Below are 24,572 nucleotides of genomic sequence, written 5' to 3'. Positions count from 1 at the left end.
TTGTATTCAACTGCATTTTTTTTTTACTAAATCTGGATTAAATCAAATGTGGGACGCTGAAATAAGATTGCATCTATTTATTTTACTTTGTATCTATTATATTTGTTTGCACACAAAAAATCAAATATATGATGTGTGCACAAAGACACATAAATGCAAACACACTTTTACCTACATAAACTCAGTTACAGATCCAAAGTAAATATATGTGAGTGGCTACCTGCAGAGGGCAGAGGCCGACTGCAGGACAGTGATGCTTGCAGGTAAAGCATCGGGTCGACCCAACAACACAACCCGGAGTCTTGTTCTTGTTGTATCGCCGCCCAGCTGTTGTGACCATTTTCCGATAGTAACGGTGGTTGTTGGGTTGCCACAGAGACGGTCCTGGATGAGATCAACAGTGACGTGAGGCTTTTCAACGCGTTGACGGGACACACTGAACCCTCAGTATCTTGAAATAGTTTACGTTGTTTGTACATTGTTCCGGTTTAACCCACGTCCAAACTCTGCTGGGCAACTTTCACTGCTGACGGACACAACACGTTTGAGCCAACGCTGCGAAATGAATGAAATCCTGCCGATATCCGTCATAACTTTACATGGTCTGTAACGGATATTAACGGTAGGTCACGACCGTGTCTTTCAGCGTGTGTTTACGTTACTCTTTAACTGTGAGGTTATACTGAAAGGAAAAGTATGTTTTAATTGATTAATCCAAGGTGTCGGAATGTGTCTTCTCTCTCACAGAAACAGCTGAACAAGATGGAGAGGCTTCAGCAGGTAAAGTTTTAACCTCACGACCTAGTGAGCGTGTTTCCGTTGAAGAGACGTTGAACGAATATGGTCACCGGTGAAAAGACGTCATTTTAATGTGCAAATTAGAGTCAAACGAAAGTGTCAGTGGTTACACAGGTGACACGGTTTGTTTATTGTCGTTGTACAACACAGGTTTGTTTGTTTGTGTTTTGTCTGAACTACAGATGGAGGATGACTCCATCTTTAATATGAGTCAGAGCAGAGAATATCCTTTCCCCCCCCTGTTGCCCGTCGCTTGTGATGCAGAACCCTCAGAACTGTATCAAGTAAGAATAGCAGTTACTGTACCATATGACACTAAACAATTGCTTTATAGAAACCAGTTAAACACATGAACCTTGACGCTAACATACGTCATCCTAACATTCAACTATTTACAGATAGTCTTGAGGCACAGTCATCACCCACCCATCCTCCAGATCCATTCTTGGACACTAGCAGCTCCCTTTAAAGAGCTACGTCACCACCGTACTCCCAGTGAGTCTATTGGTAATAACTACAGTCCCCGGGCCCAGGATCTTAAGATTAATAAACTCCAGCACAGACGACAAACTCTCCGTCAATCCTTGACAAAACCAAGAAGGCCTTGTATCCTTTCATGTTCCTCTAATATCAAACCCAGGTCTTTGTGACTAAGGGAAGCCTGTCTGAGACTGTCTATGTTTGCAATATGCTTTCCTTTTCTTTTTTTTCATTCTAATTCAAAATGTGCTCTGGAAACTTCAGAATATATTTTGATCTTAACCCAGCTGTTAGCATCAACCCCATCTGGAAGGAGACAACGAATAACACCAGGACGAAGGTTATTATGCCCTTAAACTTTAAAGCAACACATTTGAGCACTAGCTTATCTTTTATAATGTTCTTTTGCTTGAAGCACTTCATCTGATTCGTTCATTCTTTCACTGAGATACATCTTATCATGCTTCCCTCTCACCTAGGCCAAAGGCGAGATCAAGTAATGAAGAAATGAAAACTGCCAGCAGCCGACCCATAAGTCCTGAAGAGCAGCTCGACATAATACATAGCCGAGAGGAGAAAATGAGGGCCAAGCAGACAGAACCTAGCGAGCGAGACCTGGAAGCAAGTATCAATTAATTCAGTAATGGACGTGTCAGTGGCTGATTAGAATCATTTGAGTCACCTTTTTCTGACACATTATTGATCTTAACTTTTCTCACACAGAGGTATGCATACTATATTACCAGTGGTATCCCCAGCTCTGTGCTATCACCCCATCCATCCCAGCAGATGATGAACATCATGCGCCTGCTGCCTCCCGAAACGGAGGATAGTAGTAAAAATCTCAAGATTATAAGGGCAAACATGGAAGAAGAGGTCAAAAGAGAGTATTTCCTCAGCCTCAAGCAGAGCATAGGTATAAAACAATAACGTGTCCGTGAATCTTTAATGACAGTATTGCTTTATTTGGACATTCTAAGCATGCGCCAGTATCACTTTAACATTGTTTTTATTGACCGTCTGACCAAAATGAACTCAGAACTCAGAACTCAGCTTCAGCTTTACTTTATGTTTGCTGCGATCTACGTATCTGTAAGCACATTAATCATAAACAAATAAGGATTATTTAAAACATATTTAGAATATGGGTTTGGTGCTTTTTTTCATTAATATTTCATTTGCCTTGAAAATGAGTTTTGGTCAATCTGTTTAATCTATTTTGTCTTCCATGTGGTTCCTTGACAGTGGACTACATTCTGATGGACCCATCTGAGTGCCAGAGACTGTCCATATCCAGCATCCCCAAGCCTTTTCCCAGGAGGGTGATCTGTGCGCCAGTGCCTTGGGCAACTAGTTACAAGGAGGTCTACATATGGCAAAGCCAACATCTGTTTACTGTCACTGTCATGATGGCCCTACTACAGAAAGACTGGCTGAACAAGTAATACAGGAGTGTGCATTCAGCAAGATGATGAACAATGTGTAAATTTGAATTTCACAAAACAGCACCTCTGCGTCTAAATACAAATGTTTTTAGGAGAGGTCTTTGTAGAAGCTATTTACTTTGGATTCTGAGTTTATGTAGGTAAAACTGTGTTTGCATTTATGTGTCTTTGTGTACACATCATATGTTTTATAATTTTTTTTTTACGTGCAAACAAATATAAGAGATACAAAGTAAAATAAATACGTACAATCTCATTTCAGCTTCTCATCCTTGAGATTTATTCGACTGGAAGACCTTTTCTCAACCAGCGTCCCTCTCCTGCCATCTCAGTTTGAAGAGTTTGTCCAGAGACGGTGCCAAACCACAAGAGATGAACTGGTCCAAAAGTGAGTACTGCCAACTTGCCAGTCTCTCAGTGGTACCATAATGTGATTTCCAGACTTAATGTTGAAGAATGTCCTTTCATTGGCTTGTACGAACACAACAGAGCTAATCCTTCTGTTGGTGCAGTCTCATATTACCACCTTGTCCACTTTGTCAGCGCCATGTCAGGCTGCCTTTCAGGGGATTGCTTTACACACTGCCTCACTTTAGGATTCCATTGCATCCTTTGTTGCGTGCCTGTTGTGTAGCCTGTTAGAACATGTAGCTGCCCTGTAGGATGGCTGGCTGCCTGACTGAAATATGAGCCACTGCAATTTGTAGAAGCTAGCTTCTATTTGTTTATTTCCATGTTAGAAAATTGCACCTGCTTGGATACTATTATTCTGCAGTGTCTCAGGCTCCCATGCCATGCCTCCAGATCCAGAGGGCATTAAGTGTCTCTATGGGGTTGTGTTAACGGTAATAAGAACCAGGGAATAAATAAAGCAAATAATACCTGCAGTAACTAGTGCAGTCAGTAGAGCTTTCATCATGTAGACATCATGGATTTGAAACAGAAAACAGTGCAGAAAGCGCTTCAAGTATTTCATCATCACACATGCTCTTGGAAGCAGATTATGATTACAGAAATACCATTTATGATCACCAGTGTTATGTGACAGAAAGAAAAGTAATTACAAAATAGCTCAAACTGAGCTCACAATTATCTTCTTTCAGGTGGCTTCCTCGGTGTGCTTCGCTCATTGAGGCCTCCACGGACCTGTGGTTGCCCCTCATACCCCAGAGTGAGGAGGAGGCTCCAATTATTGTCCAGCAGCTCTTCAACTGTGTGGCTGCTCTCATGTCATTGCAGCTGCGAAGCTTGGTTGTAGAATCATTACAGGACCTGTTATATTTCTTCACTCAACATGAGGTTTGGACAAAATTAGTGATTGTTACAATTTTATCTCTTTGAAATTACTGTCAAATTTTGAGAGCGGAGTTCCAGAATCTACTCTTGCTGTGTTCTGTGTTCTTCAGGACGGCAATGACTTTGGCGAGGTGTTTGATGAGATGAAGTATGTTCAGTCTCAGGTGCTACTGGTTGAGCTACAGGTGAATGAGTCTCACATTGACTTTAGGCCAAGCTTTCAGCAACTTTGGGAGCTCATCCACAGAGGCTTCATGGAAATCATCAAGAGTGCTGAGAAGCTCCTAAGGGTACAGTATTCCCTGAGAACCACACGCTTTGAAAATCAATTATATATTATGCAATGCTGTTTCTGTTTTTTTATACAACCATAAACATAATGTGATTTACTTTTGCCAGGTGGAATGTGTCCTCTTTCCCTATTTAAATAACTTTTACCTACGGGCCGTCGGTCCTAATGAGTCGCTGGTTACAAACCTAATCAACAAAGCCAAAGACATTTTCCACAAGAACATCGTGGGACCTGAGAAGTAACGACACGTGTTGAATTTATGCCTTTCAACTACTCTAAAGTACTAGCAAGTGTAGAGGAGCTGCTAATACTACATCTTATTTTTCAGGTATTTGAGCGTATATCAGCAATACAGCAATCTACTGGACCATAGAGCAAAGCAGGAAATCTCAAGTTTTCTCAAAGAAAGGCACTCGTTAGAAGAATTTAGAGACGTAATACAACTTTTCCATCTAAAATCTACACAGAACACTTTCGGTTTTCAATTGGTCTTTGCTGTCTACCAAGTCCTCTCTCCCTATTTCAATCCTCAGAAAATTGAGAGCATTAATCAGTCATGGAAGGAGATTGCCTCACTGCATGTCACAGTGCCCTTGTCCATGTTTTGTCTGTATGCTGGCAAGCTGAATGATGACCTGTGTGACCGTGCTGAGAAACTGAAAGAGAAGATCATAAAGTTTGAAGTGGAGGAGAACCGAGAGCTTAATAAGGGGTGAGGGGAAACTCCTTAAACTTTTCTAACACGAACAGCAGAAAGTGACGGTGACTTTGTTTAGTTTAAACGGCAAATCAGCTCCATGTTTACTAAAATGTTAAGAGAGAGAACGTCAACTACAAACATTCTTTTCCCAGGATCTGTCAAAAGTATGAGGATATTACCGAGACCATCAGAAGCTCCCCAGAAACCACAGAGGAGTTGGTGTCTCTCAACAAGTACATTCAAGAAACCAGTGATGTGACCATTCACAAGCTGATAGATGAAATAGATGAGGCAACATACCGCCTCAGCTTCCTCCTGGACTATGCCACTCTACCCTGTATGTATAACCTCTCATGGTATTTGCAATTACAGTTAAAAGAAATTACATGTAATCTACAGTAATAGCACCATTCAGTAGATGACATATCTTTTCATTTGACTTTATCTATGTAACAAAATGTAGCAAAAGTTGTAATACAATATATTAATAATTTTTCTTCTATTTTTTTCTTTTTTCTTCTAGTTGATGACTTGAGGCTGAACTCCCGTGTTTTCCAGTGGCCCGATGGGATTCTGATTGAGCTTGAACACAGCAAGACTCATCTGACCACTGTGAAAGAACAGGCTCAGGAACTCCTCCAAAAAAGGTTTTTAAACATTTCACACTCTGTCTCACACAGGTGTCAACACCCACAGCTGAATGTGATGTTTTCCAATGGTTGGTCCAAAGAGCATCCTACCTGAGAATTGTTTGGCTCCAAGAATTGCAGTAAATTAGTTCAAACTAATATTTTAAAACATCCCTTTACAGTAGGCTAAAAGTCACTGACATCTATAGGATCAACTGCTTTAAGAATCCCAGAATCTTTTCCTAACTGTTCAGAAAGTGTGTCTGTCGTCTGTGATGCACCAAACTAACTATCGTGTCTCCAAAGTCAACAACTGAAATGAAAACTGTTACCTCCATTTGATTATCTCAGGATATTAGATTTTGAGCACATGCTGCAGGTTGTGGACAAGGAGATACGGGCCTTTAAGAAGAAGGAAGTGATGAACATGGAGGAAATGAAGAACAATGTGAGACATCTCACGCAAATCACTGCCAACCTGGAGGCGGCTGTCACTGAACTAGAGGTAAAATATGTTTTAATATGTTTTATTATTATTTTTTTAATTATTATTATTATTTTTGTATCCTCAATTAAGAGTTTTTTTTTTTTTTTGTTGGTCGGGGAGGGAGTTTGTTCACAAGAAGAATGATACTGTTGACTTGAATGCTTGGGATGGGAAAAGAAAAATGTTAAATGTATCACAATTGCACTGTTTCTTTGTGTACTTGCCTTAATAAATAAAAAATATTATAATAATATGTTTTGGATACCACAAATACGCACATGGTTATGCTTTTGATTTCAAAGCTAAGATACCCAAGCAATATGGAATATGTTTATACCACTGATATTCTACAGGATATCAACAATGAGCAGACTTTGTTGGAGATTGAACAGAGCCAGTTCCCAGTGCTCCAAACTCTGATCGTTGACAAACAGCCATATGAACAGCTCTGGACCACAGCACTAAACTTTCAGGTCATGTCAGAAGAGTGGATGAATGGTATGTATGTCAGTTTCTCAAAACTACTGTGTGACTGCGCAAATAACGACTAATGGCAAACAGCAAGTGCAAGCAGGATGCATAGCTGTTTTCTCATTGGTGTCCTTCATTTATCATTTAACGCTTAGGTCCTTTCCTTACGCTGAATGCTGAGAAAATCTCTGATCACCTTGACATGATGTGGAGAACCACTCATAAACTGACGAAGTCTTTCTCAAATTTTCCTGGGCCTTGTTTGGTGGCCAAAAGCTTCAAAAGCAAGATAAACGAGTTCAAGCAGCACCTACCCATCCTGACGACCATCTGTAACCCCGGCATCAAAGACCGTCACTGGGAGGAGGTCAGCTGAATTTTTTACATTACATTTAATTTAGCTGACGCTTTTATCCTAAATTTATGTTTTAGTTTTATTAGATCATCTGAATGAAATCCTGTGTTAGATTAACTTTGTAAAGGCCAAGTGTCCTGCGTCTCCAGTGATCCATGAAGCTAATGTGAATAATTTACGATCCCTTTGTCCGTCTCCAGATTAGCAGTATTGTGGGCTGTGCTGTGAAACCGGATGTGAGCAGCTCACTGCTGAACATGTTGGACATGGGGCTTTCCGAGTTCTCTAATAAGTGAGACACTCTACTGACATTACACTGTGTTGGAAGACATGCAAGGAGCAAAATGAGTGTACTGTGTTCAGAGGAAAACCTCTTAGTGACCCTCATGGAAATATTCAACAATAGCAGAAGGTGTTATGTTATGCCTCCGCACCGGTGACAGGCGTGGCCAGAAGTCTCAAGGTTGTTTAGAATTGATTCGAATTAGGTTGTCAATGGTCAACACCTTTTTGGCCATAACTCAATAATGAATATGTTAATTATGACATATCACGCAAATGTCTAACAGGATACAATTATGATATTTTGGCCAGTTGTGGATGTAAACTGCTACATGACTGGATGGCAGAGGCAAACAACCTCAAGACAGTAATTCTATTTTGACCTCTGTCCTAGGTTGGAAGATATTGGAGCATCGGCTAGTAAGGAGTACTCTCTAGAAAAATCTATGAAGAAGATGATAAGTGAATGGGCTGAGCTCCTGTTTTCTTTCACTCCGTACAGAGATACAGTAGGACAAACACAAATATAATCACATACATTCACAATATACATACCACAAGGGGACTGTCGTTGTAATTCCTCCAAAGAATTGCATCTTCAATGTTGAAATGTTACAAGAAATTGACATGTTGGTTATGTTGTTTTACACTCTAATTGCTCATGTATATACATGCAGAACATTGATATCAACTTGTATTAAATACATTTTATATTTCATCATAGGGTACCAATATTGTGTCAGCAGTGGATGACATCCAAGTGCTTCTTGATGACCACATTATTAAGACACAGACCATGCGAGGTTCACCTTTCATTAAGCCAATAGAGACTGAATGTAAGGTAAGACATGACACCACAAGTCACTCTTAGTCACCTTTGTACTTTATATGAAAAAGCCATCATACATAATATTAGTTTGTGTGGTTTTGGAAGTATGTGTGCGCCTCTGCCAACGAAAGCCACAAAGGTAACTCTTGTGTATCTGATAGCAATGGAGCAGATGGGTATGCAAGCACAATTTCATGCCAGAACAAGTCAGAAAATTACCTGTTCTGCATAAACACAAACTCAGCTGTGCCACTCTATACACCAGTGGAAGTGGATTTGTCATAAAATTACCATAAAAGACTTCGAATAACCAGTTTTAGGAATGCAGGAAATTTATTTCTTCAGAATGAGGTAGGCTTTTGTAGGATTGTTGTTGCATTTTGTAAGCTATACTTTGCTTTTATCTATGAGTCACAACAATAGCTTGTTGTTGCTATACTTCTGTTATTCTCACTATTACTTTTCTACGCAGCATTGGGAGGACAAGTTGCTGGGTATGCAGGAAATCCTGGACTCCATGTTGAAGTGTCAATCTACTTGGCTTTACCTTGAACCCATCTTCAGCTCTGAGGACATCATTGCCCAGATGCCTGAAGAGGGACGCAAGTTTGCCATTGTGGACGGCTACTGGAAGGACATCATGGCTACGGCGGTAAGATTCTCTTGAAACACAACTTCTTGTTAAGTTTTGGGAAAATTCAGTCTCACGTGCAATGCTTCACCATAATGCCTTTGTGATTTCACTGGTCCAGGTTAAGGATACACATGTGCTGGTGGCTACAAGTCAGCCTAACATGCTGGAACGGCTACAGGAGTCCAATGTGTTTTTAGATGACATCCAAAAAGGCCTCAGTATCTACCTGGAAAAGAAGAGGCTCTTTTTCCCAAGGTTTTGACCACTAGTACAATACCTAATAGTACATTAGAATAGTCTGGACACAAAATTACTCCTCAGGGAGGTTAAAAATCGAGTATTATATTTCATCTCTCCCCTTCATCTTCATCATATTTCCAGGTTCTTCTTCCTGTCCAACGACGAGCTGCTAGAGATCCTCTCACAAACTAAAGACCCACTATGTGTGCAGCCTCACCTGAAAAAGTGCTTTGAGGGCATCGCCAAACTGGAGTTCACTAAGGACTTAGAGATCATTGGCATGATCAGCTCTGAGAAGGAGACTGTGACCTTCACAGAAAAGATTTATCCAGCTCAAGCCAACGTATGGAACAGACAGTATTTTTGTACAGTGTAAAATAGTTGTATTATACTGTGTATGTTTACATTAAATTGATATATGTATGTATTTTATATTTTGAAACTTTGTTGGACATAACATGGTGGATATTTGTGGTGGACTGCTTCTCTTTGATTTTTAGGGCATGGTAGAGAAGTGGCTGCTGCAGGTGGAGAACCTTATGCTGAGGAGTGTTCGACATGTCATCCATGAAGGAGTGATACAGTACACAGATGTATTTGGGCATACTACTTTGTTTTTGACTCTATGATGGACTTGACTGACAATAGATGTAGGCAAATCATTAGTAAACTGGAGACTGGGTTTAATTGTTTTTATTTACATTAAACCATCCATTAATTCTTTGGAGCAGTAATACAAAGTAGGATGATACAATAAAATAATTATCATTATTAGCATTTATTTTGGTTCAGATAGGTATGCACAGTTTTAAAACATTTTCTTTACTGTGTAATATTTTATCTGCTTGTGCTGTAGTTGCCCAGGAAGAAGTGGGTGCTGCAGTGGCCTGGCCAAGTTGTCATCTGTGCCTCCTCCATCTTTTGGACAACTGAAGTATCTGAAGCCATACATACCAACTCTCTGCCTGTCAGTACATCCACTGATAACTTCCACAAAGAGAGACACAAACTTCTTTGCCCACAGATGTCATGGTTATTAGACTATAGTCTAACCTGCCGACTGATTTTCCATTCCACCTGCAGGCCTATGTGGAGAAATGCAACGCTCAGATTTCTGACATTGTGGAGCTGGTGCGTGGGAAGCTGCCTGGAGGGGCAAGGATGACCCTTGGTGCTCTTACTGTTATAGACGTTCATGGTAATGTAGACCTGTTCTTTTAAAGGGATCAAATATGATTTCTTGATTACATTTAGCTTGCAGAAAAACTCATGCTCTTTCCTCCTACTAGCTCGAGATGTTGTGGCAAAACTGGCAGAGGACGGTGTCTCCTCACTGAATGACTTTGCGTGGCTTTCTCAGCTGCGCTACTTTTGGGAGGATGGAGAAGTGATGCTGCGCATGATCACCACTTGCTTGAAATATGGCTATGAATATCTGGGCAATTCCCCCCGTCTTGTCATTACACCGCTTACTGACCGCTGCTACAGGTGACTTACTTATGTAATCCCATGGCTATGGATGGAGAACTGCAAAATACAATATCATATTAAAAATGTTATTCTAACATACTGTAACTTCTAAAATTGATGTAAAAAAAAGTGGAGTTCTTTCACTGCATTATATTTTCTAATAACTTTGTGCTACACCAGAACTCTAATGGGGGCTTTGAAGTTAAACTTGGGGGGAGCTCCTGAGGGTCCTGCCGGCACTGGCAAGACTGAGACCACAAAAGATCTGGCAAAAGCTTTGGCAAAACAGGTACACCAAATGTTTTTCAGTAAACACTGATCTGCATTTTATATGTGTTTTTATTTGTGTCCGTTTCTGCACATCTGCAAATTTCAGCAATTTCCCGTATCTCGTCTCGTCTCATCTCATCTTAGTGTGTGGTGTTCAACTGCTCCGATGGTCTGGACTACAAGGCCATGAGTAAGTTCTTCAAAGGACTGGCACAGTCCGGAGCGTGGGCCTGCTTTGATGAGTTCAATCGTATTGAGGTGAGCACACAACCTTTTGTTATACTGGTCAAATCTGTGTATATGCGGGGAATCAAATGACTGACATACTCTATCTGCTTTAATTGAATAGTAGCTCAAGTTTCATGAACAAATAGTCTATTATTATCAGGATTAGTATTTGGTTTGTGTTGTTTTAGTTAAAATGCTAATGATACAACTTTAGTGGTCTGTTTGGCCTCTCGGATAAAAAAATCACATTAAGTTTGCACAACTACACAATAACAAGACCTGTTTTCCTCCACCACAGACGCCTTGCTAAGTTTAGACAATTTGCAACTCAGCAGGATACAGAGAGACTGCGTTTGATTTGGATTATGTTAATACACTTTAAAATGTCCCAACAGAGGATAATTGACAGATTGTAACACATACAAAACACTGCTGCTAGAGGTGTCTAAAAATAATTGAAATTGCAAATTGTAACTCTACATTGCACTGGCTTCATTTTTAACAGAGTCAAGGAAAAGCACCGTATCAGAATATCCATTATCGTATTTCCTGTCTTGAGGTCTCTCATCCTCTATTCTAAAATGTGCCATGTAAAAGAGCACCTTAAATTTGCAAACCATGATTTACATCTACATGTTTGGCAAACACACCTCTACTTATGTTGTTGTTTCATTGGCTCAAAGAAAAGCTCCCACTTGAGGAGAATAGTTAGCCTGCAAAATGTAAGCTTGCGATTGAATTACAATCCATTTCAATATGCCACATTCGCATCCTAAAATTCATACATAGATAGAGATTAGGTTTATGATGATGGTCTGATGATGATGAATACTATATTGTTATTTTTCAGTCACAATGCATGCCAGTGATTGTGTCTGATTTAAAGCAGTTACATTAATGCATTTTACAAATGAGTTCACATAGTTTTCTCATGTGTTCGTGTAGGTGGAGGTTCTCTCTGTGGTGGCTCAGCAGATCCTCTGCATACAACAGGCCATTGCCAAGAATCTAAAGACCTTCCTGTTTGAGGGGACGGAGCTGTCACTCAACCCAACCTGCTCTGTGTTCATCACCATGAACCCTGGTTATGCTGGCAGGGCTGAGCTCCCTGACAACCTGAAGGTACATCCCTTCAGCACTATAGCATAGTCCTAAACATGACCCATCAGAGCAGAATCTGATGATGTGAAAAAATTGGTAAAATGTAAAGAAAGAATAAGATGCTAGAACTAGATGTACACCCATCACTCTTGTCTTGTAGGCTCTTTTCCGTACAGTGGCTATGATGGTGCCAGACTACGGTCTCATTGGAGAAATATCATTATACTCAATGGGCTTCATTGAATCTCGCAGGTATGTGTGAACGGTGTCTTGGACAAATTCATATTAGTAAGTATATTTTTTCTGGGCTAGATTTAGCTCCCAGTTGGTTCCTTCACCAAGCCTCATACATCTAAATTCCAGTCTGGCCCAGAAGATCGTGGCCACCTACCGCTTGTGTTCCGAGCAGCTGTCCTCCCAACACCACTATGACTATGGTATGCGAGCTGTGAAGTCTGTGCTGACTGCAGCAGGGAATCTGAAGCTGAAGTACCCTGAGGAGAATGAGAGTATGCTGTTGCTTAGAGCGCTGATGGACGTCAACATGGCCAAGTTTCTGGCACAGGACGTGCCACTGTTTAGGGTGACAGATTTTGAAGCAAATACAATTGTAATTTCTAGTTTTTGTTTTTCCTGTCAATTGGTTTATTAATTATTCAGTTCAATTCTCCCTCTGCTGCCCACAGGGTATCATCTCTGATTTATTCCCAGGCGTAGATCTTCCAAAACCAGACTACGATCTTCTCCTCAAGGCTCTTAATGACAACATTGCTAAGCTCAACCTCCAGTCTGTTCCATGGTTCATTGGTAAAATTATTCAGGTACCAATGAGGACTAATACTTTGCAATACTAAAGACTCATAAAATATGTTTTGCTCGTTGTTATTGACCATTTCACAGTTGTAAAATTAACCCTTGTGTTGTCTTGGGGTCAAAATGACCCGTGTACGAGTGTATATGTATGTGTGTTGATGGGTCATTTTGACCCCAAGACAACACGAGGGTTAAACATTCCAAATGTGTCCCAGTTTATTTCCTGAATGACATAAGCCGACAGGAAGTAAACATGGAACTGTGATAAAACGGTATACTTATACCACTTTAATGTACTCAGACTGTGATTTGTGATGATGGATAGGTGTATGAGATGATGTTGGTACGCCATGGCTTCATGATAGTAGGAGAGCCTCTTGGAGGAAAGACTTCTGCATATAAAGTTCTTGCTGCTGCCCTTGGAGACCTTTATGAAGGTTGGTATTTCGATGAATATTTATCTTTTAATTGCACTATTTTTTCGTTTTTCTTATCATAAATTGACCCCCAGCAAAGATTTCTCATTTCACTTTTTCAGCCCAGTTGATGGAAGAGTTTGCTGTGGATTACTGCATTATCAACCCCAAAGCCATCACCATGGGCCAGCTGTATGGCTCCTTTGATCCAGTCAGCCATGAGTGGTCTGATGGTGTGCTGGCCAACTCCTACAGGAATCAGGCGATCTGCACCTCGGAAAATCGACAATGGATAATCTTTGACGGGCCAATTGATGCTGTCTGGATTGAGAACATGAATACTGTGCTGGATGACAACAAGAAAGTACTGGCCACTTTTATGTGTTTAATTCAATTGTATCCATACATTCATAGTTTTTGTAAAGGATGTCCCTCTGATTTATAGCCTTTATATAAGATGCCTCTGTCTTGTTCACTCTACAGCTTTGTCTAATGAGTGGCGAGATTATCCAGATGAGTAGCAAGATGAGTCTGATCTTTGAAACTGCTGACCTGGAACAAGCCTCTCCGGCTACCGTCAGTAGGTCAGTAAAACAGACAGATGCTGCACCAGCAACTGTAGTGTGTGTGTGTGTGTGTGTGTGTGTGTGTGTGTGTGTGTGTGTGTGTGTATATATATATATATATATATATATATATATATATATATATATATATATATATATATATATATATAGAAAGCACACATTTTTAAAGGTTAAAAGTTACTGTATTGTGGTTTTTGAGTGTAACCATCTGCCTAAAAGGTGTGGTATGATCTACATGGAACCTCAGCAGCTGGGTTGGTCTCCTTTCATTGATTCCTACATGAACACACTGCCTGAAAGCCTGAACAGTGAGCATAGAGAGCTGGTGAGATCATAAACACACATATCTGAATTGACTCATTGATGGTAAGTTTTTGTCACTTTATATCCCTTGAGATGTCATATGATGTGTCTTATACCTGCTTCTTTGATCTTTTGTCCCACAGTTAGTGGACCTGTTTGATTGGCTAGTTAAACCTTGTCTGGAATTTATAGACAGGGTGTGTCGCTTTGTGGTTCAAACATCTGCCATTCACTTGGCCTACAGTCTCATAAAGTTGTACACCTGCCTGATGGGTTTGTAATAATTATATTAAATTGACCATTAATGCATGTTTCTTTTTATCAGTGTGAGTGTATGTGTTAACGTTCCTGTCTTTACCCAGAGGAAATGTTTGCGTCTGGAGCCGATGGCACCCAGATGTCCAGCCAGCAGATAACCATGTGGCTGCAGGGTCTGTTCCTATTTGCGATTGTATGGACTTTGGGTGGAACCGTCACCGGGGACTGTCGTAAGAAGTTTGATGTTTTCTACCGCAAACTGATCATGGGCATGGATGATGAGCACCCTCGGCCTAAGACTATCAAACTTAAAAAGGACAACATCTTCCCTGAGAGAGGTCACAAGATTATTTCACGTATATAGTTACGATACCAATTACAAAACCTGCTTCTTTAATATTAGTAATGCATGAGGTTTTCTTATTTTTTTCCAGGCACTGTCTATGACTACTACTTTCGTAAGGATGGACAAGGACAGTGGAATATATGGACTGATTCAATCACAATGGAAGAAAATGTCATTCCAGCTGCAGCCAATGTGAGTGTGTTTATATCACAGAGGTTAACTGCTGCTAAAGAGGTCACCGTGAATGTCCATGTTCACTGAAACTGAAACTTAACCTTACTAGGTGTCAGACCTCATCATCCCAACTATGGAGACAGCACGTCAGCTGTTTTTCCTGCGTACCTACCTGGCACATGAAATACCCATGCTGTTTGTTGGGCCCACTGGCACTGGCAAATCTGTCATCAACAAAAGCTTCTTGGTAAAGCTGCCTAAAGAGCAGTACACCCCAAACTGTATCAACTTTTCTGCCCGAACCTCAGCGAATCAGACCCAAGACATCATCATGGCCAAGCTGGACCGAAGAAGGAGGGGCGTGTTTGGACCTCCTGTGGGAAAGAAGTGTATCATCTATGTTGGTAAAGATAGACACAAATACAGCATAATCCCATACTGTTGGATCAAACAATTATCAGTGTTTTCTAGTCATTCATGTTATCTCCTCTACATAGATGATCTGAACATGCCAGCGAAAGAAATCTATGGCGCCCAACCCCCAATTGAGCTGTTAAGACAGTGGATTGACCATCATCACTGGTATGACAATAAGGACACCTCCAGAATAAACATAGTGGATGTGCTGTTCTTGTCTGCAATGGGGCCTCCTGGTGGTGGGAAAAATGACATTACAAGTACGTTTGAATTTTTTGTTTTTTTGTTGGTATTAGTAATTTCATTAAAGAAAGCAGCTGGTGAAATTGACAAAATGTTTCATATGCTAGGTCGCTTCACCCGCCACTTGAATATCATCTCAATTGATTCCTTTGATGATGAAACACTGACCAAGATATTCAGCTCCATTGCTGACTGGCACTTCAACAAGGGCTTTGATGCTACGTTCTACAGGTAACTTGCCAAATATGTATTATAATGTCAACCAGTGGTAGAATTATTTAAATTGTCTTTGTCAGAAAGATTTACTGTATTTTGACTTATGTCCAAGGCTCGGCAAGATCATGGTTCAGGCCACCATGGCAGTCTATAAGGACACCATGGACAGCTTCCTCCCCACCCCGTCTAAGTCACACTACATCTTCAACCTGCGGGACTTTGCTCGAGTGATACGGGGTGTGCTCTTGACACCACATACACACATGCAGGTAAGAGGGGAAACAATAGTGACATATTTAAGTTAACTGTTCTCAATTGAAGTATCTCTTCCTCATGTATGTTAACTGTTTATGTCAGGATGGAGACAAACTGATCCGCCTGTGGATCCATGAGGTCTATCGTGTTTTCTATGATCGGCTTATTGACGAGGAAGACAAGGAGACATTCTTTGGCATCGTAAAAGAGAGAACCTCAAAGTTCTTTAAGCAGAGTGTGGAAAAGGTACATATATGATAAGTGCACACAAACACTCAAAAAACTATTTTCACTTCATTAATCTGCATTCTTTTCTCAAAAACTAATGACAAAATATGACATGTCATAGATTAAAAGCGCATTGCAAAAATATGTGTTTAGTAGATTTGCTTCAAATTTAGTTTAAAGGTGTCAAATCTGAGATTGGGAGCATTTGAATGACCTATTAATGGCTCTCAACATGTCGATGGCGAGCTGGCAGTTAATAGCTAACAGGTGAAAGTGCTGACAGAACCAACAGTGTTTACCTGAGGGGGAACCAAAGGGTGGGTGCTACGCTTCCACCACAAGGCTTCCTGCCGGGACGCCATTATCAACTGTAACTACTGTAACAAATCAGTGCAGAGCAGAGCAGCGGCTGTAAGCTAGCCGGTATGCACTAAAAGAATGCACGGCCAGCCCAACTATGTCAACAAAGCAAGGAGAAGCTTGAATAAGAACACACACAGAGGAAGAATGACTATATCTGCTCAGGTAGACATTATTCAACTATATCAGCATGTTAAATACAGGGTTTCTGCTTTTAGATACATTTTGTCCTTCAATAACTACTTCTGCATCCATGTGCTAGTGCAGACGTACAAATCTAAAGAAGTCATCTCGGTACAAAACAGCACTGCAGTCGCTGGGTTGTCTAGGTTAGTGTGTTGGTCTTGTTTTAAAACTGTCTATCTGTTGTTGTCTAGCTCCTGAGCCATCTAAGCACAGATGGCAATGTAGCATCTGAGAGCATCCGTAGCTTGTTCTTCGGTGATTATGCCAAGCCTGATTCTGATGTTAAGGCCTACGATGAAATCACAGACTTGTCTGCCTTACAACAAGTGATGGAGTTCTACCTGGATGAGTTCAACAACAGCAGCAAGACACCAATGTCCCTTGTGATGTTCAAATTTGCCATTGAGCACATTTCCCGCATCTGTCGTGTGCTAAAACAAGACAATGGCCACCTTCTACTCGTTGGCATTGGCGGTTCGGGGCGTCAGAGCGCCACGAAGCTGTGCACCTTCATTAATGATTACGTCCTGTCCCAGATTGAGTTGACCAAGAACTACAGCTTGTCGGACTGGCGTGATGACCTGAAGCGGATTATGCTTAAAGCAGGCATAGAGGGAAAGAACCTGGTGTTCCTGTTCAATGACAGCCAAATTAAGGATGAGGCCATGTTAGAAGACATCAACATGCTGCTCAACACTGGTGATGTGCCGAACATCTTTGCTCCCGATGAACGTGCTGACATCATAGACAAAGTGCAGGGAATCGCCCGGCTTGAGGGCAAAAAGATTGATGCCACTCCGCTCTCAATGTACAATTTCTTCATTGACCGTGTGAAGGCTAATCTTCACATTGTGCTAGGTAGACACCTTTACTTGTCCTTTTTCTTTTTCTTTTTCTGATTGAAGTTTTAGTAAGTAACTACAAATTATTGGATTCAACAGCCATGAGTCCTATTGGTGATGCATTTAGGAACCGTCTTAGGATGTTCCCCTCCCTTATCAACTGCTGCACCATTGACTGGTTCCATGCATGGCCAGATGATGCTCTGGAGATGGTGGCCCACAAGTTCCTAGAGGATGTGGAAATGGACAGTGATATCAGACTGAAGTAAGGACATAAAAAGAATGCCGAAAAGTAGTACTCGTTCCATTTGCTTAAAAGTGGCATGGGCTTAATTTCATTTAGAACTGTGTAGTATGCCCAATTTCTTTTCTGTGATCTCAGGGTGGTGGAGATGTGCAAGACCTTCCAGACAAGTGTCGGGGAGATGTCTGAAAGGTACTTCTCCAGATTGAGGAGACACAACTATGTCACACCCACCTCCTACCTTGAACTCATCCTCACTTTCAAGACTCTGCTCAATGCAAAGAGGAATGAAGTGGATACTGCGAGAAACCGCTACAATATTGGTCTCCAGAAACTGGAGTTTGCTGCATCTCAGGTGATGCAACCTGTCAAATAATATCTCCATGAATGTCACCTTGTTTTTCTGGCCAAATGAATGGTATAGACCCATCATACTATGTCCACAGGTGTCAGTGATGCAGGAGGAGCTGACCGCCTTGCAGCCAGAGCTCATCCAGACCTCAGCTGACACAGATAAGATGATGGTCAAGATAGAGGGTGAAACTGTGGAGGTGGACGCGAAGAAAGAACTTGTGTCTGCTGATGAGAAAGTTGCGAATGAAGCAGCAGCTGCAGCTCAAGCCATTAAGGTATTAATGTATTTCCAAGGATATGAAATATTTTGCCACTGCAAAATGTCCATAATATATGTAGTGTTCAAATCTGTTCACGTATTTAGACACAGGTTGTTTGTCTTTCAGGAAGAGTGTGAGGGAGACTTGAAAGAAGCAATGCCTCCGATGATGGCTGCCCTGGCAGCCTTGGACACATTAAAACCTTCAGATATTACAGTAGTTAAGGCTATGCAGAACCCACCAGGTCTAGTAAAACTAGTTATGGAGTCCATCTGTATCATGAAGGGCATCAAACCTGAGAGAAAACCTGATCCTAGTGGCTCAGGTGAGAGCACAGTTTTGACTGAATGATTTCTATATGGCATTATTCTTATTGACAAAGGTATTGTGCGTTTTCATTTAAATATGTTGCAGGTAAGATGATTGAGGACTACTGGGGCCCCTCGAAGAAGCTCCTTGGAGACTTGAAGTTTTTGGAGAGCCTCAAAGCCTATGACAAAGACAATATTCCTGCCGCGAACATCAAGAAAATCAGAGACAAATTTGTGGACAACCCTGAGTTCCAGCCCTCTATCATTAAAAATGTCTCCTCGGCTTGTGAGGGTCTCTGTAAATGGGTGCGAGCAATGGAAGTGTATGAGCGAGTAGCCAAAGTGGTAGCCCCAAAGAAGGCGAGACTAAAGCTGGCTGAGGATGAACTGGCTGTACAGATGAAAACGTTGACAGTGAAAAGAGCTGAGCTGAAAAAAGTGGAGGACAGACTGCAGAGCCTGAATGATGACTTGACATGCATGATTGACAAGAAGAATGACCTGGAAGACAACATTGATTTATGTTCTCAGAAGCTGATCAGGGCAGAGAAGCTGATTGGAGGACTGGGTGGGGAGAAGGACAGGTGGACAGAGGCTGCAAGGCAACTAGGGATTAGGTATATCAAAAGACACATGTACTGTATATTAATCTTCACAGTCATGATGTGTAATATGCCTGAAGTTTGTTATTAATCAGATTGGTACTATATTTCCCCTCTGCAGATACAACAACCTGACAGGTGACATACTCCTCTCTTCAGGAACTGTATCTTTCCTTGGGGCCTTTACTGTTGACTACCGTATAGAATGCCAGGAGCAGTGGCATATTCTGTGCCAGGAGAAAAAAATCCCTTGCTCTCAGGATTTAACCCTCAGCAACACTCTGGGTAACCAGGTGTCCATCAGGGCATGGCAGATTGCTGGACTGCCAGTGGACTCCTTCTCCACAGACAATGGTATCATAGTGTTTAGCTCCCGCCGGTGGCCCCTAATGATTGACCCTCAAGGTCAAGCCAACAAGTGGATCAAGAACATGGAGAAGGCAAATAAACTTGCAGTCATCAAACTGTCTGATGGAAAATATGTGAGAGTTTTGGAGAACTGCATCCAGTTTGGAACCCCAGTTCTTTTGGAGAACATCGGAGAGGAACTTGATCCGGTACTTGAGCCTGTTTTGCGGAAGCAGACCTTCAAGCAACAGGGTGTGGAGTATATGAAAATAGGGGAGAATATTGTGGAATATTCTAAAGACTTTTTGTTCTACATGACCACTGGACTGAGGAACCCTCACTATCTCCCAGAGGTGGCTGTAAAGGTCTGTCTGCTGAACTTTATGATCACGCCACAGGGCCTACAGGATCAGCTTTTAGGGCTTGTAGCAGCCAAAGAGAAACCTGAGCTAGAAGAGAAGAAGAACCAGCTCATTCTGGAGAGTGCTGCCAACAACAAGCAGCTCAAGGAAATTGAGGATAAGATTTTACAGGTGCTCTCCTCCTCACAGGGGAACATCCTTGAGGATGAGACCGCCATTGAGGTCTTGTCATCCTCCAAAGTCCTCTCAGAGGGGATCTCAGAGAAGCAAAAAATTGCAAGTGTCACAGAGAAAGAAATTGATGAAACTCGCATGGGTTACCGTCCTGTGGCCGAGCATTCCTCCATTATGTTTTTCTGCATCTCAGAATTGGCCAACATTGATCCTATGTACCAGTACTCCCTGACCTGGTTCATCAATCTCTACCTGTATTCCATTGCCCAGAGCTTGAAAAGCGATGATATAGAGGAAAGGATCTACAACATTGTTGAGCACTTTACCCTCAGCATTTACAAGAATGTGTGCCGCTCTCTTTTTGAGAAGGATAAAATGCTTTTCTCCCTGCTGCTCACTGTTGGCATCATGCAAGGGAAAGACCAGGTTGACGACCAAGTCTGGCGCTTCCTTCTAACAGGTGGCATTGCTTTGGATAACCCTAACCCCAACCCTGCTCCAGAGTGGCTGTCTGACAAATCGTGGTCTGAAATCGTCAGGGCATCCAAACTTCCAAACCTGGATGGTTTCTTTGTACATGTCCAAGACAATGTGTCAAAATGGAAGAAGCTCTATGATTCAGGAAAGCCCCATAAGGACCAGTTACCTGACCAGTGGAGTGAGTTGGTTGGAATGGACAGAATGGTGGTAATCAGGTGCTTCAGGCCAGATAAAGTGGTTCCAGCAGTGCAGGATTTCATAGTGGATAACATGGGACAGGCTTACATTGAACCGCCCACCTTCGACCTGGCAGGGAGTTACAAAGACTCCAACTCATGCTCTCCTCTCATCTTTGTGTTGTCGCCAGGATCTGATCCAACTGCAGGTGATTAATCAAAGTATTGTGGCCTTTCTACATTTTAACACATGATTGCCCCAAACCTTCTGTAATCTAGAATTAAATACAGAGGGAAACTTGTTTCAGAAGTGACGGAAAAAAAGTGGTTTTATGTTTGGGTGCCAAAAGTTAATTACAGTATTGAATTGTTTTTTCAGGCCTTCTGAAGTTTGCTGATGACCGAGAAATGGGGGGCGGAAAGACCCAAACCATTTCTCTCGGGCAGGGACAAGGACCCTTAGCAGCTCAGATGATTGACAAAGCCATCAAAGAGGGTACCTGGGTGGTACTGCAGAACTGCCACCTGGCCACCAGCTGGATGCCTGCTCTGGACAGGATCTGTGAGGAAACCATCACCCCAGAGAACACACATCCTAGCTTTAGGTAACAGACTCTCTACACAGTTATTGAGTTTAACTGAAACGTGTTCTTGCATGAGGAAGACAATAAAGGCAAGTATATTTTCTTCTCTGCAGGTTGTGGTTAACCAGTTATCCATCCGACAAGTTCCCAGTCAGTATCCTGCAGAATGGGCTGAAGATGACCAATGAGCCTCCGAAAGGAATAAGAGCCAATCTGTTGCGCTCCTACCTGAGCCACCCTATCTCTGACCCTGCCTTCTTTGACAGCTCCAAGAAGCAGGTCATTTGGCAAAAGTTCCTGTTTGGTCTCACCTTCTTCCACGCTCTAGTACAGGAGAGGAGGAACTTTGGACCTCTGGGTGAGACCTCTGTTTGACCTTGGTGTGATGATGTGTCTTCTTTTTCTTTCTTTTTTTTTACACTGTATCATTTTAATGTAAGGTTTTTGTTTTTTAAATTTGAAACATTTTTGGAATCATTTAATATTTATTATTGTTCCAATATTTTTTATTTAAGTTAAAACAACCCTTTTGCAGGTTGGAATATTCCCTATGAGTTTAACGAGTCTGACCTGAGGATCAGTATGAGGCAGATCCAAATGTTCCTGGATGAGTATGAGGAGGTTCCACTGGAGGCCCTCACTTATCTTACAGGTGAAAATGATATAGTTGCAAACATAGCATGACATTAATTATATTGTATATATAAAAATATGTATTATACCTCTCAACAAACACAAAACAACAATCTGCTAGGGTTTCTATTTTTTGTTTTTGCTTTAATGATCTTCATCTCTTCTCAGGGGAGTGCAACTATGGTGGCAGGGTGACAGATGACAAAGACAGGCGTCTGCTGATGTCACTTTTGTCCATCTTCTTCAGTTGGGACCTGATACAGCAGGAGGGTTACCATGTGTGTGAGGGAGATCTGTATTATGTCCCAGCTCACGGCCCCCATCAGGTACTGTCAGAGCTGCCATAAAGCATCTGTCTTCTTATGTCATGATGGTCAAAATAAATTCAGGCTTGCACTTCAAATAAACACAACAGCGACACATTTCACTGATAGCCCAGAGGAGGATTGATGAGTTTGAGCTGGAATGAAATCTCGATCGTTTTTGGCCTCTGGGTGTTGAAGATCACTGCTAGAACTCAAGTACTTCTTTAATTATCCTACCTAATAAAGAAATATGTTTTCAAAAAGTATTTTCTTTTTTCCAGACCTATGTTGATTACACACGCAGTCTTCCAATTTGTGCCGATCCTTGTGTGTTCGGACTTCATAGCAACGCTGACATCACAAAGGATAATCAAGAGACCAATCAGCTCCTGGATGGAGTCCTGCTGACTCTGCCCAGGCAGACGGGCGGCGGTGCCAAGTCTCCTCAGGTTTGCACGGCCTTTTCTGAAGCACGCAGAATTTAATTTTACACTCTTGGCTTCTGCTTATTTCTCTGAGGAAATACTACATGCAAATGTGTTGTCTCATATTCATGCTTTGTTTTGTCGTCTGTCTGTGGTTAGGAAGTAGTAGATGAGCTTGCAGAGGACATTCTGTCTAAGCTGCCAGCAGATTTTGACTTAGAAATAGTGATGGATAAATACCCAGTCACGTATGAGGAGTCCATGAATACTGTTTTGAGGCAGGAAATAATCCGCTTTAACAGGTAATAACAACTTGTGTTGCTATGCAATTAAATATTAATGTTGGTTATTCATTGCTCAGTTTGTGCAGGACACACAATTAATACTTAATGACATTAATCTCCACACTTGACAGACTCACTCATGTGGTGCGCGTCAGCTTGGTAAACATCCGTAAAGCTTTGAAGGGCCAGATCATTATGTCTACAGAGCTTGAGAACGTCTTCAACAGTATGCAGGTGGGCAAGGTGCCCGCTGTGTGGGCAGCCAAGTCGTACCCTTCTCTCAAGCCATTGGGGAGCTACGTGACTGATCTGTTAACCAGGCTGCAGTTCCTACAAGTAAGAATTAGGATTGTTGTTAGTTTTAAAACCCATGTATTACATTGTGTGTGTAGTAAAGCAACGCTGGTTGTATGGAAAATGGATGACATCACTTTCTAAAATGGAATATTCTAATACCTATGCATGTCATTGGCTGTCTGTCTTGACAGGATTGGATAAATGATGGCCCACCGACAGTCTTCTGGTTCTCTGGCTTCTACTTCACCCAGTCATTTCTTACTGGCGTGGCTCAGAATTTTGCCAGGAAGTATACCATCCCCATAGACTTCATTGGCTTTGAATTTGAGGCATGTAATCATTTTTGATAACCTTTCTCCATGTTTTTGGTCATATTAAATCATAATAATTGGAATATATCGGGTGGATACTCATGCTCAGAGTTGTGTTCCAGATAACCAAAGAGGAGACCCATATGGATGAGAAACCGGAGGACGGGGCCTATGTTAAGGGTCTTTTCATGGAGGGGGCCCGCTGGGACCGAGAGAACATGGTCATTGGAGAGTCCTTCCCCAAGATTCTCTTTGACTTGTTACCCATCATCAAGCTCAAACCGGGAGAAATGGCCAAGTTTCAACATGAAGACCTCTACGTTTGTCCAGTTTATAAAACAAGCGCCCGCAGAGGGACCTTGTCCACCACTGGTCACTCCACGAACTACGTCATGTCCATCGAGCTGCCCTCTGACAAGCCAGAGAAACACTGGATTAACCGCGGGGTGGCGTGCCTCTGCCAGCTGGATGACTAAGAGTTAGCATCAACCTATTCAATATTAACCAATATTAAAACACTGCATATGCCAAAGAAATGTATGTCTTTGTATGCCAAAGAAGGACAGATGTAAACCGAAACAAGTAGAGGATTTAAGCTTGGTTGAAAGCCTACATTGGTAACAATGACCACAATTAAAAAAACAATGTCATCTTGAAAGACTATTATGTCTTGAAGGACACAATTGTCGCAAATCCAGCGTGATTTATTGGGGATGGAGTTTACATTTACTTTAAACTGCAGTATTTGTATTATTTTCTAAATTAAACCAA

The 24,572-nt window shown here is 41.6% G+C and overlaps 1 protein-coding gene across 1 annotated transcript; it reads left to right on the top strand.

Annotated features, from left to right (window-relative positions):
• Positions 1-762: 762 nt before the first annotated feature.
• On the top strand, positions 763-24,312 carry dnah3 (dynein axonemal heavy chain 3; the record flags this gene model as incomplete). Its single annotated transcript, XM_079231668.1, has 58 exons — positions 763-780; positions 981-1,082; positions 1,197-1,374; positions 2,524-2,719; positions 3,827-4,022; positions 4,130-4,309; positions 4,419-4,549; positions 4,640-4,745; positions 4,845-5,023; positions 5,164-5,348; positions 5,535-5,658; positions 5,992-6,145; positions 6,481-6,625; positions 6,754-6,965; positions 7,154-7,245; positions 7,630-7,744; positions 7,960-8,076; positions 8,537-8,716; positions 8,817-8,953; positions 9,080-9,281; positions 9,439-9,531; positions 9,795-9,905; positions 10,022-10,136; positions 10,228-10,426; positions 10,589-10,697; positions 10,823-10,936; positions 11,852-12,028; positions 12,168-12,259; positions 12,371-12,590; positions 12,694-12,828; positions 13,146-13,257; positions 13,359-13,600; positions 13,720-13,820; positions 14,043-14,148; positions 14,270-14,399; positions 14,489-14,722; positions 14,819-14,922; positions 15,014-15,308; positions 15,402-15,581; positions 15,672-15,795; positions 15,893-16,049; positions 16,138-16,281; positions 17,001-17,667; positions 17,751-17,916; positions 18,034-18,250; positions 18,342-18,524; positions 18,636-18,834; positions 18,924-19,437; positions 19,544-21,171; positions 21,342-21,567; positions 21,660-21,904; positions 22,082-22,198; positions 22,348-22,505; positions 22,766-22,933; positions 23,069-23,211; positions 23,325-23,529; positions 23,682-23,819; positions 23,924-24,312. 58 exons carry the CDS (start codon positions 763-765, stop codon positions 24,275-24,277), a joined length of 11,571 nt encoding a protein of 3,856 aa, XP_079087794.1. The 3' UTR covers positions 24,278-24,312.
• Positions 24,313-24,572: the final 260 nt, after the last annotated feature.

Source organism: Taurulus bubalis, assembly GCF_910589615.1.
Source record: "Taurulus bubalis genome assembly, chromosome: 16".
In the NCBI taxonomy this organism is placed as follows: Eukaryota; Metazoa; Chordata; class Actinopteri; order Perciformes; family Cottidae; genus Taurulus; species Taurulus bubalis.
Note: the sequence above shows the minus strand (reverse complement) of the source record. Positions and strands in the feature narration are given on the sequence as shown.